This window comes from Phoenix dactylifera, chromosome 5, assembly GCF_051530095.1.
Source record: "Phoenix dactylifera cultivar Ajwa chromosome 5, Ajwa_hap1_PhDact_Kaust_v1.1, whole genome shotgun sequence".
In the NCBI taxonomy this organism is placed as follows: Eukaryota; Viridiplantae; Streptophyta; class Magnoliopsida; order Arecales; family Arecaceae; genus Phoenix; species Phoenix dactylifera.
The window spans coordinates 11,312,295-11,317,524 of NC_143194.1; the positions used below are offsets into that span (position 1 = coordinate 11,312,295).

At 37.1% G+C, this 5,230-nt stretch overlaps 1 protein-coding gene across 1 annotated transcript; it reads left to right on the forward strand.

The window, feature by feature from the left end:
* The first annotated feature begins 1,366 nt into the window (after positions 1-1,366).
* LOC103721655 (auxin-responsive protein IAA30) lies at positions 1,367-4,749 on the forward strand. Its single transcript, XM_008811948.6, has 5 exons — positions 1,367-1,806; positions 2,724-2,953; positions 3,897-4,038; positions 4,136-4,197; positions 4,425-4,749. The coding sequence occupies exons 1-5, from the start codon at positions 1,553-1,555 to the stop codon at positions 4,460-4,462; spliced, it is 726 nt and encodes a 241-aa protein (XP_008810170.3). The 5' UTR covers positions 1,367-1,552; the 3' UTR covers positions 4,463-4,749.
* The last annotated feature ends 481 nt before the right edge of the window (positions 4,750-5,230 follow it).

Below are 5,230 nucleotides of genomic sequence, written 5' to 3' on the forward strand. Positions count from 1 at the left end.
TCCAAAAGTTAGTCGTCAACGCGATCTATCTTTCAAATCTTTTAGATCTCTCCTATCTGTTAATCATAAAAAAATATTTTAATATCATCTTACCCTCTCTTCCCTTTTGTTGATTTATACTATTTTTTTTATTAATCTAAAAAAAAAATCATTACAAGTGTTAGAAGAACAATAATAATTGTTGTAGCTAATTTTATTTCATTTCTATTTTTTGCTGTGAATCTATATTGAAGCTCTATTTTTTGGTTTCTAGCCGCATACCATATATTTTATTTGAGCATAAATCCTATTATATATTTTTGTTATATTCATGATAAAGAAACATGCCTCTCGTCATAGAACCAAATGCATTTCCTAATACATACAGGATTATAAAGGCTATCACATTAATTAATGTATCTAAATTCTTTTCATCTACTAAGATTTTTTTTTGCGTATATACCCTTCTAAATATAAAAAATTGTATGAATATCCTTATAAAGTTACTATTTACTTGTATACCCTTATAAAAATTTCTATTTGCATGCCTACCCATTAAGGGTATTTTAGTTATTTTAATTTGAAACCGTTAATTTTTTAACGGCGTTAGATGGCATGGGTACATATGCAAAAAAAAAGAATAAAAAAGAGTAAAATAGCAAAACAAGTATTTGACGAGGGTATACATGCACATATCAATTTTGGAAGGGTATTCACGCAAAATCCGATATTTAGAAGGGTATCCATGCAAAAAATCCAAAAAAATATCGTGAGGACTTCGTGTATAATCTATAAAGTTCATGGAGAGAAATTTTGATCAACTTGATTAATAAAATCTGATGAATAAATGAAGAAATTAGCTTTCAATACTTTCTTATCATATTATTTCTACAATCAAAACATGTTCATTCCAAGTTCAAGCAAACATAAATGGTTGACGAGGCAATGCTACATACAAAATTGCACCAAGAGCGAAAGCAATTTGCAGTCATCAGTAGAAAGTTGCACTTTATCTATCATTTAGTTAGAAAGAAAACTAGATTATGACCCTCCTTTTTAATCTGGCCAATGCTTCTCTCAATGTCAATTCTTTTTATACCGGATCTCTCCATTTCCGTTTCCCCACGTGCCAAAACCACCACACTGATGGTCTAATAAGTCCGAAAAGCAACTTCTAAAGCCGGCGATCGAAAGCCGGTGGGTGGCGATTAGTCGGCGTTCGCGGCGCCAGGTTGGCCCGCCTGTCCACTCCACCCGCCGCAATCATTCGAAAGGTGACGCCAACCTGCGTCACCTCCCCACCCCCCGGCAAACTCGCGGGGCGATCCAGCTGTACCTGCTACACATGTCGGCATCCGGTTGTCCGGCCGGCTCAACCTATCATCTTTATATGCACCCTGCAAACCAGAGAAGCAGCTCCCTCTCTCTTGGGATTTCTCCGATCTCATTTTATCTCACTGATATTTGAAGCAAGAAAGAGCTGTGGAAACTAAGGTTGAGAGAGAGAGAGAGAGAGCTGGAGTTGGACACTAGGGTTTCTGAGGTTAGCTAGGTAGGTCGTTTAAGCCTGGGAATGGAGAGTACTGTGGTGGAGAAGAGGCATCAGTATAGCTTGGGGTTCGAAGAGACCGAGCTCCGGTTGGGGCTGCCTGGAGATGCAGAGGCCACGAAGAAGAGAGGGTTCTCGAAAACGATCGACTTGAAGCTCAAACTCCGAACGGTTGACTCGAAGGACGCCAAACCGGAGGCGGAGAAGATGAAAAGGTCGGCGAGCCAGAAGAACCTCCTTGCTTGCAGCAGTGACCCCGAGAAGCCCCCGGCTCCCAAGTACGTTCGAAGTCTCTTGAAACATATCTTTCTTGGATGAAATATTATGCTCTAGCCGTAATGATGTACTTATCCCCTTAATTATACAGTTGATTTTGAGAGAGAATGGCATATTATGTTAAATTCTCATGAGACGCAGAAGATGAATGGAGCCTAATTCGAGTACTTCTGTTTTTGCAGAGATTTTGTCATAGCTAAAACAATATGTATAAAGAACACACAGCTTTCCTTTGATCTCTCTCATGTCGGGAAAAGCCCTTCTTTTAAGAGCTAAAGCATTGAAAACACCATCTTTTACCTCATACAAAATATTGGGTGTGGAACCAAATATGGCTTCTATTTTTTTTGCAAAAAAAAAAAAAACGTTCTTTTGAGCCTCACGGTCCTTTTCTACATTTTGGCACAATGTTTTTTTGGCAAGCATGCACTTCGGATCATCAAATTAGAACAAACAAAATGATCTTCTTTTTTGAGACATATTCTGCATTAGCTCATGATTTTCTTTTTTATATTTTTCAAAAAAAAAAGGACAATTCCCTCCTAGTTAAACACTATAGAAGCTAGTGGAGTGGCCAGACCAGAGGAGGTCGCTTCCGATTCAAAATATTCCGATTGTGATGCCGATGGATTTTAAATAATACCTACAAGCTGTATATACAAGTACATATCAAATTTCTTCTCGCTTAGAGTAACAAAATATACCGTGTGAACAAAGTAGAGAACGCGTAACGCATATGGAAATACATTTAAGAGTTAATAAAGTGAAGCCTTTTCTTCATTCTAATCACAACATCACCTTTTACTCCCAAGATTTCACTGAGCAAGCCATATATGCATCTTTCCAGTCCTTTGGCCAAATCAAATTCAAAGTAATACTCACAATAACATTTTCTTTTCTCTCTTTAATATTGTTATAGGGCACAGGTGGTGGGTTGGCCACCCGTTCGATCTTTCAGGAAGAACATCATGTCCATTCAATCCGACAAGGGCAAGAAAGATGAGGGTGAGAAGTCTGCCACCAGTGCCACCTTTGTGAAGGTTAGCATGGACGGAGCGCCTTACCTCCGTAAGATCGACTTGAAGATGTACAGTAGCTATCAGGAACTCTCTGTTGCACTTGAGAAAATGTTCAGCTCCTTCACCATTGGTAAGCACCATCCACCCTTGGATATCTGAATCAGAATATATCAGATCATACACCATGTAGTGCTTTAGATGAAATGATATTGTACATCTGATCCATATCAAAAGAGAAAATGTGACACCATTATCCATGTGACTGTCAGATCTCTGCACCCCACATGGTAGCTGTTCCCACTTTGGTGATGACTAGTTTTATACCCCACAACACAATATATTAAAACCATGCCAGCCCAATCTAAGCATGCATATTTTTATGCATGCATGGGGGGTCTTACAGCTCAAAAAAGTGAGGCTTTAATGGATAAGGTACTAATTTTTAGTATCCACATACAACCATAATCATATATTTAATGTATCTTAGGCAGCTATATTTTTAGATAGCCCTTTATTTGACATGACTAAAGAATAGTTTTAATTAGTACCATAGCATAGAATATATACAGTTAGGTAGTAGGATGTCTACTGTCTGCATAAATATTTAGGTAGGATTCCACTTACGTTGTGTGGATTTAAAAAAAGTCCCAAATTATAGAAGCGTTTGCTAGTAAAGGAACAGATTGAACTAAAAAAGAAGAATCAGATTTGCTACACTTCAGTGGTGACAAAATCACCTTACATACGTCGTGAAATCTAACGAAACTTTGTAGTATGTTGGAAGAGTGATACCCATAGGGAAGAAGATCGAGGTAATCATGATTGTTTTCCGGTTTTAAGTTTCGATTCATCTTTTTACTTAGTTTTATTTGATCAAAGTTGGTTGCCCGATTGTGTCACTTAACCATTCTAAATGCTTCTGTAAAATATAACATTCTGGCTACAGCAGAGATTAGTTATCGTGGTATTATAGTAAATGGATTTAGTTATCTTTTTTACATACTAATGCTTGCCTCCTCCCTTACTTATCTTCTTTCTTTGTCAAAATATTTACTTCCCATGTTAAAATTTAGGGAACTGCAGTTCTCAAGGGATAAAAGGTAGGGATTTCATGAACGAGAGCAAGCTGATGGATCTTCTAAATGGTTCCGAGTATGTTCCTACCTATGAAGATAAAGATGGTGACTGGATGCTCGTCGGGGATGTACCATGGGAGTAAGTCAATCATAGTTTTCATGTCATCCTATAACCATTTATTACATGTGGAGCAAACAAGCTGAGATTGCAGTGACTTGCTTTCAATGAAATTCAGGATGTTCGTTGATTCATGCAAGCGCTTGCGGATAATGAAAGGATCAGAAGCCATTGGACTTGGTTTGTACATCCGCACACAACCTTCTAACTTCAGAAAGAATTTGCAAGTCCTTACAAGCAATGCATCTCTATAAGAATATCTAGACGTAGACTTGTAACTCGAAAAAAGAGTCTACCTAATTCTAGATATAAGTGGTTCTAATAATATTAATTTCTCACTCTTCACATGGACTCTCCTTCATTTGAAATAGATGAATTGATATTTTATTATTGTTTCTTAATTTCAGCGCCAAAAGTCATGGAGAAATGCAAGAACCAAAGCTGAAGAAATCACATGAATGCGTGGCTTGCCCTTTCAGTATCAAACTGCCATGAGCATCTTGGCGGGTCTTTATCGTGTTCTTATATATAAATGTTTGTTTAAAGGAGGTGTGATAATTTTTTTTTGTTCATGGACTGGAAGAAATAACACTGGTTATGTGCGATGTCTAGCTTGTTTATTAGTGGTTCGTGTGATGTTTCGCCCCATGTTGCTGCTGTATCTGCCGTAAGATTTTATTCCCTTTTCCTTGAATTATTATGGAACTTTATTAAGTGTTTCTTTGTACTTAATCCTGTGTTCTTTGTTATTTTATTGGTCATTAGAAAGATGTTAATTTCCAGGAAACCAAGTAGAGGGAGCAAGCCATGTGCACGGAAATGGGGAATCGATTTATTTATTCCTTTATATATCTAACTGTCTAATTATTGAGAAGATGGTCTATGATGGGTTTAAAATTGAGGATGTAACGTTCTTGTTTATACTTTATAGTGATCGATGCGTATAGAGAATTCAAAATTCACTAGCTAGAATTTGACCTTTAATTTATCACTGATGGATGGGAACATCATCACTCCATAAAAACTAGGGATTTTTGGAAAATAGTGTACGTATCTTTGCAGTGCGTATCATTATTACATTGATGGTGCCTGGCTCCTTTGGATCATTCAACATGCATACATGTAATCATATAGGCAAATTAAGTCTATCATGCGAAGCATAGGAGAACAAATACATGTCTTTCTAGGTCTTTCAATTCGTAGTTGATATGTA